Source organism: Sinocyclocheilus grahami, unplaced genomic scaffold (assembly GCF_001515645.1).
Source record: "Sinocyclocheilus grahami isolate Dianchi unplaced genomic scaffold, SAMN03320097.WGS_v1.1 scaffold974.1, whole genome shotgun sequence".
In the NCBI taxonomy this organism is placed as follows: Eukaryota; Metazoa; Chordata; class Actinopteri; order Cypriniformes; family Cyprinidae; genus Sinocyclocheilus; species Sinocyclocheilus grahami.
In genome coordinates, this window is record NW_015506153.1 from 98,535 (window position 1) to 113,179 (window position 14,645).

Here is a 14,645-nt window from a genome sequence, read left to right on the forward strand (position 1 = left end):
AGAGTCTGTATTAATACAGACTGCAGTAATACAGAGGACCAGAAAGAGGGCATCTGTTATGTAAAAAGGCAGCTTGAATGCTTCTAGCTACACAGAACTGGTGCACTGTTGCATTCTGAAATATGTAGACCACATTTCATAATGTAACTTTGTTTTCTCTATTTCACACAAGTATAAACTGTTGTCTTTTACTTATGTATGTTTTTGACCTTATTGGACATAGCAGTTATATTACCATTCAAAATTGCTTTTTAATGTTTCTTAAAAGCCTCTTCTGCTCACCAAGGCTGCATTTATTCGATCAAAAATACAAGAAAAACATTAATATTTTGAAATATTATTAAAATGTACAATAGTTGTTTTCTATGTGAATATATTGTAAAATATAATTTATTCCTGTGATCAAAGCTGAATTTTCAGCAGTCATTACTCCAGTCTTCAGTGTCGCATGGTCCTCAAGGAATTCTTATTGTCAATGTGGACAAAAATTGTGCAGCTTATTATTTTTGTGAAAACTGCAATACATTTTTTTCCCCAGAATTATTTGATGTCACCTTTATTTTTAGTGCTTTATTCAGTACAACACAGATTGTCAAAGCAGCTTCACAGAGAGACAGGAAAATAAATGAATAGAAGGTTCAAAAGAACAGCATTTATGTAAATCAGAAATCTTTATAAATGTCTTTACTGTCACTTCTGATCAACTTAATGAATCCTTGCTGAATAAAAGATTTAAAAAAAATTTTTAAAAGAAACCCCAAACCATTGAACAGTGGTGTAGGAACTTTTGAACTAAGATGTTAAAAAATAAAAATAAATATATATAATATAAATATATATATATATATATAATTCTCACCTGTGGCTGCATATGTTTAAGCATTACTTTTCTCTTTTAAGTTAACAGAAATTTTTTATATATTTCTACCTCTAGCGTTTTTAGATTCAGTGGTTTGCCAAGTACCTGATAAAGCAGTTTGCCTTCTTTTAGGATATCTGTGATGAAACATTCCAGAGCGCTTTCATATTAGAAAACCACCAGATTAAAGATGGTCTTTAAACATTTTTTGGCTACATTTATGTTCCATATTAGTCTCCTAAAGAGGAGATGCTTGTGTTTTTGATAGGTACTGTTTTCCATCCTGGAGTTGATTCTTAAATTTAGAACCTGTCCGCAAGTTTTCGGTCAGATTCCAGCCAAACATTTTGGACAACCGATGAAAGTTTCCACCGCTTCTAGGTGAATGATTTGATGCTTCCAGCTACAACATGTGCTTCCCGTTTATACTTAAGTTGCCTCATGAAAATGCTGTTGCCAAACTATTCAGACAGTTTATTCCTTCCTTCTGCTTCTGTTTTGACTCTGTGATAGTTTGGATGGTTGTTCTCACTTTATCCTAATCACCCTAATGAGTTTTCATGTAGGGGACACATGGGCTGCTCTGATTACAACATGCTTCTCAAATCCCCCAGGAGAAGATGATTATTGTCTCTAAATGAGCAGCCCTTTGAGAACGCAGCCCCCAGCTGGTTTCGTAATATAACTGATTTTATGATGTGTATTTTCTTTAACTAGATGAGTCCATGTCAGTCATGCTCTGTGATCTGATGAGTCACATCAGCTAAATATATTGAAGTGATTAAGACGACGATGCTGTCTTTGACTCATTTGTGGATCGTTTTTTATGACAGAATCCGGTTGAGTTTTTTTAGTGGCAACAATGAATAAGTTGTATGCTTTTGGCCATGTTATTTTGTGTAACGGCAAGTTTTCGAATTTTGCGCTTCCTGATAGTCCAGGATGTTTTCTTTAGAAGTTGCTTCTATTTCTTTGAGAATAGTTTATCTACAGAGCAAGGTGTCTAATGGTTGATATAATGCTAATATACACTATCGTTCAAAAAGTTGGGGTCGTTATTTTTAATAGTTTGGAAAGAAATTATTTTATTCAGGAAGGGTGCATTCAATTGGTCAAATGTCACAGTAAAGACATGTTTAATATTACAATATTATATTTTGTAGCAATATTCAATATCAATATTTTGTAGCTGAAATATTAGATTTCTATTTCAAATAAATGCTGTTCTTTTGAACTTTTTATTCATCAAAGAATCTTTTAAAAAATGTGTATAATGGTTTGCACAAAAATATTAAGCAGCACAACTGTTTTCAACATAAATAAGAAGAAGAAATGTTTCTTGGACACCAAATGGCCATATGAGATTGATTTCTGGATGATATTTGGCCAATATTGATCATTTCAAAAATCGGTCAGTTATTAGTGCTAAAAGACCTGATAACTGTTCAGCTGTGTCTGTAATAAGTATCAGCTGTCTGCTAGGGTTGCTGTGCTGTTGCTGTGCCATGTGCACCATTTGTTTCTAATCCTACACAGTTTGTGAACAAGCTGTGGATTTTCAGAGCACATAAAAATACGGTGTGCCGTACATCAGTGACTGTTTGTTATTCCATTCCTGCGTCTGCTGTTTAGGCGATGCTGTCGTGATTTAGGGTCTCAAACTATAATTTTAAATTGAAATTATATTTCACAATATTAATATTTTTACTGCATTTTTGATCAAATAAATGCAAAACATTAATACAAATTGAGCAAACCCCAAATTTTTGAACGCTAGTGTATATCTAGACTTCTAATATAGCACACAAGTCATATGGACCATACATACAGATTTGAAACATGAGGATGATTAATGAATTTTCATTTTTGGGTGAAATATTGCTGTATATAGTGTCTTACAGTGAATGGGTGTGGAGACTCATTGAACCCTCATTCTACAGCTCTCCTCATCTGGTCTGTGAACATTGTACCCAATTATTGATCTGTACTGTTTTTTTCTCTCTCTGCAGGGCGTGGGTCTTTCAGTTCATGGACGGTTTCGTGTGGCCACTGAGAAGACACTGTTTGCCATGCCAGCGACAGGCATTGGTAAGAGGCAGCCTGTGTTCCTCTCTCCTTGTGGGCTGTAACTGGGTTATAATCTGAGTTTTCATTAATAATGCAAGATGGCTTTGGCTTCACAGGAATCAATAGTACTTCATCCAAAAAATAGATGTGACAAGTGAATGTAAAGCATACCATTTGCCAAAAAAGAAACTGTAGTTTTGGCATATCAATTTAAAGGAATAGTTCACTCAAAAATTGCTGAACATCTGCTCACCCTCAGGTCATCCATGATGTAAATGAGTTTGTTTCTTTCTCAGAACAGATTTGGAGAAATTTACATTTACATTAGATTGCTTGCTCACCAGTGGATCCTGTGCAGTGAATGGGTGCCATCAGAATGAGAGTTCAGACAGCTGATAAAAATATCACAATAATCCACATGACTCCAGTCCATCAGTTAACATCTTGTGAAGTGAAAAACTGAGTGTTTGTAAGAAACAAATTCATCATTAGGGCATTTTAACTTTAAACTGCTGCTTCTGGCTAAAACATAACATAATCCATAATAATGCTTCCTTCAGTTAAAAAGTCCATCTCCTGTTGTCCTCTCACATCAGAATCCACTGACATATTTCTTTAGAACTGTTTTTGCTGGTAAACTGTGCATATTTCTCTCCTGATTCAGATGAAACAACTTTTTCACTGGAGAAAGCAATGTTATGGATATAGACTTGTATTTTAGCCAGAAGCAATGGTTTGAATGTCTTATGATTAAAAATGTCTTATGTCTTTAAAAATTATGATTTTGCTTATTACAAGCATGCAGCTTTTAATTTCATAAGACCTTAAATGATTGATTAACTTATCTGACGTTTACTTGTGGATTATTGTGATGTTTTTTTTCAGCTGTTTGAACTCTCATTCTGATGGCACCCATTTACTGCAGAGGATCCATTGGTAAGCAAGTAATGTAATGCTAAATTTCTCCAGATTTGTTCCAATGAAAAAACAAACTTCTTGGCCTGAGGGTGAGTACATGTTCAGTAAATTTTCATTTGTGGGTTAACTATTCCTTTATGTAGCATTTTTTTTCTTTCCTAGTCCACCTATAATTACATTGAGTTTTGTGTTTTTCCTACATAAATTGTACACAAATATTCATTTGCATCTTGACTGTTAGATATGTCCAATCTTTCAACTCATGACCAGCCAAATTACAAGTAGACCAGCGTGAAAAAAAAACCTTGTGTTATCTGTTTCCTTCTCAAATCATTCCCTGGCCCAAAGACCTGACCTAAAAGTAATCGTTCACAGCAGATTGGTTTGGTCAGTTTTATGTGGAAACAGTGTTGAGAGATGGTGCGGATTGAAGCACCTGTCTGATGCTTGTGGTCTCTGAATGAGCGGCATGCTAAAACTCTCCACAGACAGCGTGAATCTCCCTTTTTTCTCATGGAAGGAATTCTGGTGATGTGGATGGCATTCGATCAATCTGCCGCTGATATGTAAGTGGGTGGGTCTTATTCCAACCGTAGAGCCAACAGATGATTCTTGCACTGCAGTATGTAGATTTAATTTCCTAACCTCTCATCTGGTGTAGGTGGACAGCTCAGTTCATAGTGACATAAATTGTGTTACAGAACAAAGTATAAAAACAGAGTATAAGCACCATTGTCATTGCAAAAATTCCTTGCAGATGCAACTTGCTTTGGTAATTTGTTGTCTAATCATCTTTATACAATTTTTAAACATGACTTACACTAGTACATTAAAGGGTTAGTTCACCCCAAAATGAAAATTAGGCTGCGTTTTACTCACCCCCGATGCATCCTAGGTGTATATGACTTTCTTCTTTCAGACGAATCCAGTCGGAGTTATATAAAAAATGGTCTTTGATCTTTCAAGCTCTATCGTTGCACTCAGCGGGTGTTGCATTGCTTCTGTCCAAAAGACGTGAAATAAAAAGCACCTTTCCATAAAAAAAAAGTATCTCACACGGCTTCGGGGGGTGAACAAAGGCCTCCTGTAGCGAATCAATGCGTTTTTGTAAGAAAAATATCCATATTCAAAACGTAATAATCACTTGAATCTAGCTTGCGCTCACTGTTGTAAAACGGAAGCAGTTCCGGGGGAATTACATATGAGGTCAGCTTTGCGCCGCTCAGAAGTGACGCACGCAGAGAGATCGAAACAAAACAACGGTCCCTTGATCCTGTTAACAAACATTGGTTTTCACGAGACTCATCGGCGCATGCGCAACGCTGAACTCATACCTCATGCTCCTGGAACTGTTTCTGTGTACAACTTCTGGCGCAAGCTAGATTAAAGTGATTATTACGTTTTGAATATGGATATTTTTCTTACAAAAACACATCGATTCACTACAGGAGGCCTTTGTTCACCCCCTGGAGCCGTGTGAGACACGTTATTTAATGGAAAGGTGCTTTTTATTTCACGTCTTTTGGACAGAAGCAATGCAACACCCGCTGAGTGCAACGATAGAGCTTGAAAGATCAAAGACCATTTTTAATATAACTCCGACTGGATTCGTCTGAAAGAAGAAAGTCATATACACCTAGGATGCATTGGGGGTGAGTAAAACACAGCCTAATTTTCATTTTGGGGTGAACTAACCCTTTAACACTACCGAACATTTGGGATCCGTAATATTTTGAAATGTTTTTTAACATTTATGCTCACCAAGGCTGCATTTATTTGATCACAAATACAGTAAAAACAGTAATATTGTCAATGTTAAAAACAAATTCTCTGTGTAATATTTTTGTGAAAACAGTGATACATTTTCTCTATGATCTTTTGAATAGAAAGTTCAAAAGAACACTTTTTATTTGAAATATAAATCTTTTGTAACTTTTTTTTTTTTACATTCACTTTTGAACAATTTAATGCATATTTGCTCAATTAAAGCAATTATTAATATAAAAAAAAATCTTCCTGTTTCCAAACTTTGGAACTATAATGTTGTTGTAGTGCTGATGTTTTTAGAGAAACTGAGCTTGTCATAAACTTTAAAATTTTAAATACTGTCATCACTTACTCACCCAGAAAATACGTGGTTAGACATGAAGTTAAGAAAATGAAGAAAAAATTTTAATTTTTGGGTCCAAAGTGAATGTTTCCACATCCATCTTTCATAACCATCCTCTCAGAATACATCCACGTGTGCTGCATCTCGCTTTTATTGCACATGCTTTAGATTTTTCGTGCTTCTTTTCATTCCATGTTCTAATCACACCCTGTGAATGGTATGTCTGGAGTCTTGATGCGGTATAAATCAGATTGTCTGTGATGAATACTTTGCCCTTGTCCCTATCACATGCTCCAACACATGTAGGCAGAAGTCTGCCTCGGCTATTGTAATTCATTCTGGACTCATAATGAGAGAGCTTTACAGCATTTCCTCCTGAGTTGTACAGTGTCCTTCACTCTTGCAAGCCTTGGGAGAAGACTCCCTGCGGAACTGTTAAAGAGTGGCAGGAAGTAGTGCTAATCACGGTCTGTGACACATCTGTTGAGCGTCTGTGCACGTGCGTGTGTGTGTGTGTGTGCATTTGATAGAGTGAATGCACAGTGTCTGTGTGCCATCACCCACTAATCCCATTAAGAGCCTGTGTCTCTCAACCCCAGATGAATGAATAATCCTCTTTTGGTTTGCAATTGTCTTAATGGTTTATTCTGCAGTAAAGTGGCCAGATTAATTTGTCTTGTAGCCGGGTACTTCCTTATAGTCCTTCTTCCTTGACATGAGGTGGTTAAACAAGTACTACATCATCATGTGCACATCATTTGTGTGGATCTTCAATTCAGCTATTGATAAAAAAAAATTGGCTATTACATTTTTTTTATCGTATTATTTATTTCAGATGAGACTCCAGTCAGTGCTGTATGTTTGTAAGTCAAGTCACCTTGCTATACAACTTAATTGTATAGCGCTTTATACAAAACTGATTGTCAAAGCAGCTTTACAGTGTCAAACTAGAAAATAGTTTGTCAATAATGCAAGAGGACAATAACAAAGAGTCATTTTCAGTGATGTCATCGTCCAGTTCAGCTGTCTTCAATAGTGTCTGTGAAATCGGTCAACCGTCCCCAACTAAGCAAACCAAAGGCGACAGTGGCAAGGAACCAAAACTCCATTGGTGATGGAAATGGAGGAAAAACCCTGGGATGAACCAGGCTCAGTTGGGGGGCCAGTTCTCCTCTGGCCAGACGAAACCAGCATGGTGTGGTTTAATTCCAGGCTGCAACGAAGGTCAGATTGTGCAGAGGACTTGTCTGGTTCTCGTGGTCTTGTGCCGATGGCCGTCGAGGTGACGAGGTCTTCGCAGGGGATCTGTCTCTGGGGCTCATCTAGTTGACATGGTCTCCGCTGATATTCAGGGCTGTAGAGGTCGTTTCTAGGTGCTGGTCCACCATCTGGACTGGATCCGTGTGACTGCAGTGAACATCTGATCTGGATACGATCTGGATCTGGGTGACAATGGTGACCTCGGAATAAGAATGAATTAGACTAATATGAGCGTAGATGCCATTCTTCTTATAAGCGAGTACATCGGGTGTTATGGGAAGTGTTCTCGGTTCCGGTTGACCTAATTAATGCAGCCTAACAATCCTTTAATGGATTTGAATTATAGAAATGTGATGTGTATAGAAATGTGTTATATGTATGCCAGGTTAAAGAGATGGGTCTTTCATCTAGATTTAAACTGACAGTGTGTGTCTGCCTCTCTAACAGCATTAGGTAGATTGTTCCAGAGTTTGGGCACTAAATAGGAAAAGGATCTGCCGCCTGCAGTTGATTTTGATATTCTAGGTATTATCAAATGGCCAGAGTTTTGAGATCGCAGGGGACGTGAAGGACTATAATGCGATAAGAGCTCGCTCAAGTATTGAGGAAAATTGTATTCAATGTTCAATAGGGAGCCCGTGTAGAGTTGACGGAACCGGGCTAATATTATGGTCATACTTCCTGGTTCTAGTAAGAACTCTAGCTGCTGCATTTTGGACCAGCTGGAGTTTGTTTATTAAGCTCGCAGAGCAACCACCCAATAAAGCATTACAATAATTTAGGTTGGACAAACACATCCCAGACATCTCCACATTAATTATTTGTATTTATTATTTTTTTACACATAAATTAGTACTATTAAAAATAATTTTAAAAATATATTTTGAAAAACATTTATTTATTTATTCGTTTATTTTTCAGATGAGACTCTATCAGTTATTTTAGTATCACTGATATACTATTTTTGAAAATATATTGAATTAGATTTTAATTTTATGTTTTGTTTTCATTTTAATATTAGCAATTTTGTTGTGTTTTTGTCATTTTTATTAGTTTTATGTTAATTAGCTTTTAAATGTGTAGTTTTTATTAGTTTTAGTTTATTTAGTTTTAGTATTTTAGTACTTAAACTAAACAAAAATTAGAAATGTTGCCTCGGCAGCTATAACTGAAATAAAATAAATAATTTTAATAATCAATCTTATTTTAGTTAAGTACGGAAAAAAGTTTTTTATGGTTTTAGCTAACAATAATAACCCTGGACTTGGCAGCATAATAAAAGTTTCTATGAAAATTTGCATAAATAATGATTTATTAACAAATGTTTTAAACAATGTTTGTCCATTTGCCATAGATTGAAAAAACACACCCCAACTTACACCATTGGTTGAGCCGCTGTTACTATGTTGGGTCTCTCAAACAAACAATGTTTTGATAGTGTTTACGCTTTTCTGGGAAAGAAGTGGTGCTGGGAATCTTGTGCAGTTTTAAAGTGGTTTAAAGAACTGATTTTTTTGTTGTCCTGTATGCTTTAAATGCTCCAGGCTAAGTGGGAGTCCAGAAGGAAAGCACCATGAACTGCATGGTAGCAGTAGCCTTGAGCCATTTGTGCTGAGCTGTGGCATTCGCCCATGGTGGCACCTTCTCTGACAATGTGCCAGCCATCTGTGTGCCGAAAATGCCCCCCTCTCCCCATCTGCAACCTGGTTCCGCCCCTTCACCCTCTTCTGCTGATGGATTATGGGGCTATTTGAGTTTTAAAATTATGCCGGCCACGAGACAAAGCAACTGGGTGAACGGCAAGCTTAATCTGCATTTATTATATTACATTTGCCTCTTGGAATCAGGTCGGAGACCTAATCCTGTCCCGCCTTATTCAAAATTGTACCTCATACTGTGTGTGTGTGTGTGTGTGTGTGTGTGTGTGTGTGTGTGTGTGTGTGTGTGTGTGTGTGTGTGTGTGTGTGCGTGTGAGAGTTTTTTGAACCTAGAAGAGTACAAGACTGGCTGTGCACAAAGGCTATTTCTAAAAAATAAAAAAATGGGTCAATTCCGACTTTGCTATGACAATCTGGCGCTTCTGAATCAGCGACTGTAAGTATGTTTTGTTATTAGTTTAAGTATTTGCTATTGACTGTTCAAATGCGGAGTTTTGCGCAGCGCAGAGCAATGCGGTGTGTGTGTGTGTGTGTGTGTGTGTGTGAGAGGGAAATTATTTTTCTCAGTCCATGCAACTAAAAAAAGCACATCAGGTTAATACGATTGTAGCACCACACTATGCCATTTCATAACCACATCCTGCAGACTGAACAATGCATTTGATAACGGTTTATGCAAGGGTTTTACAAACTACACTCTTAAAAATAAAGGTGCTTCAAAAGGTTCTTCAAGTGATGCCATAGAAGAACCATTTTTGCTTCCACAAAGAACTATTCAATCAAAGGTTCTTTAAAGAACCATCTCTTTCTTACCTTTTTTATAATCTGAAAAACCTTCTTTCGCCACAAAGAAGCTTTTGTGAAACAGAAAGGTTCTTCAGATGTTAAAGGTTCTTTATGGAACCATTTAGACAAAGGTTATTCTATGGCATCGTGAAGCACCTTTATTTTTAAGAGTGTAGGGGCCAAGGACCCCCTTGCAGGTGCCTGGAAATAAATAGTGTAAATAAATATTTGTAGAAAATGTTAATATTTGAAGAATTTAACTTTTGACATAATTCATAATTTGACTTATTTCAATTATTTCATTCAGACATGAGAGGTTTATCATGATTATTTTATTATTTTTGATTGTTTCTCAGGTTTATACCTCTAACATAACTCCAATAGTGGGTAGAAAAGGATATTACTTCAGCTTAATTCGTAAATATTTTCATGTTATTTTTCATTTTATTTATATTTATTATTTTTTAATCCCATCTTTTGGCTTTAGTGTAATGACAATATAACATCCAATTACTTGATTTTGGAAACAACATATGTTTAATATTTTTCCTAAATATCATAATTGGTCTGTTTACATGGAAATATACAGCTCCTATTATACTTTAGGAAGGGGTTCCCTTGAGATCATAATATTTGTCGGGTCATTGGCATCAAAAAAAATGTGTAATGCTCCTGCTTTATGTGACAGTGAAATAGCTCATATAATCAAACTCTTTTTGTTTATTCAAATATTTCCTCAGTTTTAATATTACTTATGAAATCACTTGAGCAATTATAATTAATTACCTAAAAAATAACAGATTTTTACTCCTGTGGCCAGAAAATAATCTTTTTATTTCTTGGGTAAAGAGCATTAGAAGTCATGTCTCATTGGTCCTGCACAATCTTAAGTTGAAGGACGACAGCATAGCATAAACACGCAGCAGATGTAGTGTGTCCCTATGTGGCTTAAACAGTGAATAAATCTTATTAAGTGCTGCAAGAACCAGTCGTTATGGATTGAAATTCATAGCCGAACCGTTTGTTTACTGACCTTGAGTTCGTAAGTATTTTTTTCTGCATTCATTTTCTCAATAAAAAAATTAAAAAATCTTCAATAAAGAAGCCTTGAACCCAACCTCCCAGCTCTGAATTACAGCACATTTGATTCAGTGTAAAATAGTGTTTGAAAATATGAAAAACATACAGACTGAAATTACAGACTTTACATCAACAAGTAAATCAACTAGTCATCCCATGAAGCAGTGCAATCAATTATTTCATATATAAATCCTGTGTTTGTTTGTTTTTCAATGATTGAGATTTGTGTGTCCAGATTTGTACTTCATGTCATGCTCTAAATGGCTTTTGTTTTGTGTGTTTTGTTTCTATAGGTCTGTTTCCTGATGTTGGTGGTGGCTACTTCCTGTCCAGACTTCAAGGCAAACTGGGGCTCTTTCTCGCCCTGACTGGGTTCCGCCTCAAAGGGAGAGATGTTCAGAGGGTCGGGGTGGCTACTCACTTTGTGCAGTCTGACAAGGTAATGCACATAGACAAGAGATTGACCAATATTTGGTTACATTGATATTCAATTGGCCAAATAAATGGCTCTTTCCCTTGCATCAGTTTGTCATAGTCTACTGATGGCCTTGTGAATAGATATTGCACATTTTTTTCTTGTCAAAGATTGAGTAAATAATTAAGTAAATATTGGAAAATGTCAGTGTTATTGTCATTTTAAGCTAAACTATTTTATATTTTTATCAATAAAATATAAGAATATGATATTTAACATAGTTTATAATTTATTATATATTTTTATATTATTGTATAATTTCAAACTTTGTCTATAATATATATTTTTAATCTGCATCATAGACAAAGCCATATCTGATATATTGGCTGTGATTGTTTCACGTTGTACAATGGTTTCACATGCAGCTCCTGGTTAGGACACTATTACAATTATATATTATTATATATGCAATTAATATTACAATTGTAGAACAGTTTTAAGACCGTTTCGAAAGGATGAAACTCAAATTCAAGGTAATGATGACTGGAAGGGAGCTGTGCTGGTGCTGGCCTCCTGGGCTTTTGGGCTGCAGTTCTTGCATTTGATGCTGAAATGAGCGAGTTACTGAAAGAAGAGGACTTATGCTGCGTTCCAGGCAGGTTTTTGAGCCCGTAAGTCACGACTTCAAACCACGACTCACGACTTTGTAGTGTTCCAGGCAAGTCACGCCAAACTGCCTAAGCGCAAGGAATTGTGGTAGCTAGATGTAAACAAACCAGCATGGCGAACCGTACGGGGCTTATGCTCACTGTGAGCTGGCTAGCTAAACATTGTATGGCTAATTTCGCTATGCTGAGAAATTGTACATTACATTATTTTTTTTTATAACCATGATCGTTTGCATGGTCAAGTTCAGGTTTACCTAACGTTACCTTAACATTAGCTATGCCCAACATTTCCATGTGGCGATATACTTTCACGACATACTTATAGTTTCAGACACATAACATTGTAATACATAATCGTGTGTATTATTTATTATTATTATTATATTATTATTAATTTGATTGCAAAGTTATATTGTCCTATAGTCTATTTCTCACCGTGTACCACTTGCATAAACACCACATCCGTAGGGGCTGCCATTGTTGTTTCGCGGGCTATGTGATGTCAGAACACGGAACTGGGAGTACATCGATCTAGTACGAGTTCACGGGTGGGAAGTCACGGGTTTGTCTGCCGTTCCAGTGCACTTTCACAGGTAGAAGGTTGGGAAAACACGGGTTACGGGTTGCCTGGAACGCGGCATTAGTCAGCATGTCTCAGGCTTGCCAGCGAGCTTTCGGCAGCAGGGGGTGACTGAGCCCTGACACTACGCCCAGTTAATGTGCTAGAGGTGAAAATGAGGACCAGGGCTTGGCACTGCTGGAGAGAGGGGCATACAAGCCTACCCACACACACACATCCTCTGGCCAAGGACAGATAACCAGCAGGATCTGGCGTACACACTACACACAGAAGTGACTTGTGATAAAAATAACCACAAAAGGGCTCAGAGGACAGGGCGTTAGTTTGTACAGCAGAACTAGTCGTGAGCTGATTCAGTTTGTTTTATGAGCAATATAAAACAACCCTGACAATTAGGCTATATATTCAGTCGACCACAAGATTCAGGGAATTTTTGATTTTTAGGCCTGGAAACCTGTATAATTTAAGATTAAAATAAAATGTAGAAAAAACATGGGATTTCTATAATGAATATACGTTTTCTAATCCTATAAAATATTTAATTGATTAGAAATTGTTCTTTCCATGTCCAATCTCTTTAAAACCTAATCCAGTAATCAAAAGTGGAAGAAATACATTTTTCCAACATGTGGGAACCTGATGGGAGAATTAAATGCCATTCTTCCTTTTATATCCTGGTGTAATGCATTCTATTCAATATGTTAGTATAGCGTGTTTCACAATGCATATTGTTCCAAAGCAGCTTTAGAAAGAATAAAGGCTTACAATTCCCTGTGAGAAAATATCCATGCAATTAGGAGTTTCAATTAAGGGCGAAAATTTTCCAAATTTTCTGTGCTGATGACACTAAAAGCCGCTTGGTTTTTAAAGTAACTTCCATGTGAGGAGTGTTTCATATATCTCCTCACTGTTGACAGTGGACCTATTTTTGCATGCAAACTTTAGCTGATGTGACTGCTCCTTTAAACGCAATGTTGGGAGCACACTAAGATTTACCTGTGCACTAAGTTTTGGACACTAAGCTGTAGTTTTATGTTGTGTTTCACTGTGCCCCTGCCCATCAGGAAACGCCTTGTAAAAATTCCTGTTGTAAACAACACGTTCCCTTCTCTGCTCTTCGGTATCTGATCTAGACCCACTAGATTTTTTTCTACCTGTGATGTTGAGAATTTTACCATTTGTTTCTCCCATCAGATCGTGTCTCTTGAGAAGGATCTTGCTGATCTGAAGACTCCATCTAACAGTGATGTGGCCCAACTACTGGATTCTTATCAGGAACAGGTATGTGGCAAAAACAGACGTGACTCTTTTTAAAAACTTTTACAACCTGAGTGCCTGCCGTTACACTACACAGTGGTGGGCTTGTGTAAGCTGTCACCATGTCAACAGTATACAACACTGATGGATTTGCTTTCAGTGCATCTTTATATAGTTACAATTAAATGTTCAGCAAGCACCAAATGTACGTGGCGACACAAATGTGGAAAATTTGCTCACATTAAAGGAACATTTCATCCAAAATTACATTGTCATCATTTACCCACCAAGTGTTTTTCCAAACCTGTATGACTTTCGTTCCTCCGTGAATTTCAATTTCACTACCTGCCAAAAGTTTGGGGTCAGTAATTGTTTTAATTCATACTTTTATTCAGCAAAGATGCATAAAAAATGACCGTAAACACATCTATAAAGAGTACTATTTTAAAGAATTTAAAAAAGGTATCCCGGTTTCTTCAAAAATATTAAGCAGCACAACTCTTTTCAACGTTAATAATAATAAGAAATGTTTCTTGAGCACTTAATCAACATATTAGAATGATTTCTGAATGATCATGTGACTGAAGACTACAGAAATTACTGCTGAAAATTCAGCTTAGCCATCACAGGAATAAATCACATTTTAAAATGTATTTAAAGGTAGAACAGTTATTTTAAATTGTAATAATATTTTACAATAATCACAATAATGTTTTACTGTATTTTTTATTAAATAAATGCAACCTTGAAGAGCAAAGATTTAAAAACTGTTACAGACCCAAACTTTTGAACAGTACTATAAATAATAATAATAATAATTTTATTATATAAATTTAAAAAAAGATATAAAATTATATCATTATACTGTGTGTGTGTGTGTGTGTGTATATATATATATATATATATATATATATATATATATACACACACACACACACACACAGTATAATGATATATTTTTATATCTTTTTTTAAATTTATATAATA

At 36.1% G+C, this 14,645-nt stretch overlaps 1 protein-coding gene across 2 annotated transcripts in view; it reads left to right on the top strand.

Annotated features, from left to right (window-relative positions):
• The window catches only part of hibch (3-hydroxyisobutyryl-CoA hydrolase), a 29,277-nt gene that overhangs the window by 4,746 nt on the left and 9,886 nt on the right, over nucleotides 1-14,645 (top strand). For both annotated transcript variants that reach the window (XM_016250195.1, XM_016250194.1), the window contains exons 7-9: nucleotides 2,869-2,947; nucleotides 11,032-11,177; nucleotides 13,596-13,682. In XM_016250195.1, coding sequence (XP_016105681.1) covers nucleotides 2,869-2,947; nucleotides 11,032-11,177; nucleotides 13,596-13,682 — 312 coding nt within the window. The remainder of the gene's footprint in view (nucleotides 1-2,868; nucleotides 2,948-11,031; nucleotides 11,178-13,595; nucleotides 13,683-14,645) is intronic.